General features: G+C 41.1%; 1 protein-coding gene across 1 annotated transcript in view; it reads right to left on the reverse strand.

Moving 5' to 3' along the window:
* Positions 1-61: 61 nt before the first annotated feature.
* The window catches only part of CSUI_008079 (tyrosine kinase-like protein), a gene marked incomplete at both ends in the record, with an annotated part of 1,761 nt that continues 1,335 nt past the window's right edge, over positions 62-487 (reverse strand). The window contains one exon of the mRNA XM_068068218.1: positions 62-213. Coding sequence (XP_067919804.1) covers positions 62-213 — 152 coding nt within the window. The remainder of the gene's footprint in view (positions 214-487) is intronic.

Here is a 487-nt window from a genome sequence, read left to right on the forward strand (position 1 = left end):
ATAGATAGATAGATAGACGCAGATACGTTGGTATGACATGCGCGCGTCTGATACTGACCATGAAGTCGATCTCCTTCAAGCGGCTTCTGATGTGTGGCTGTTTCCTTGAAAGCATCTGAAGAAACGACTTGAGGCCTCGAGATGTCAAGCGACATCCTCGTATATAGACCGAACAGCATTGAGATAACCCCGTCAAGATCTTCACATATGACGCTGAAAGCACACACACGATGGAAGAAAGAATGGACAGGAATATGAATACATATATATACATGCGTTTGTACTCTTACGTGAAAAAGCAAGTAAATACCTATATATACGTACATATACACATACACATACACGCTTGGTATATATGCACATGTATACCTATGTATATGGCAACCTGATACCTCCGCTGTTTCCTCCACCCGTAGTAGATCTTCTCCCTCCTTCTCTAACTCAAGTAGAAATACATACATCTCGAAATACATAGATAGATAGATAG

The sequence above is a fragment of the Cystoisospora suis genome (assembly GCF_002600585.1).
Source record: "Cystoisospora suis strain Wien I chromosome Unknown contig_4427, whole genome shotgun sequence".
NCBI lineage: Eukaryota > Apicomplexa > Conoidasida > Eucoccidiorida > Sarcocystidae > Cystoisospora > Cystoisospora suis.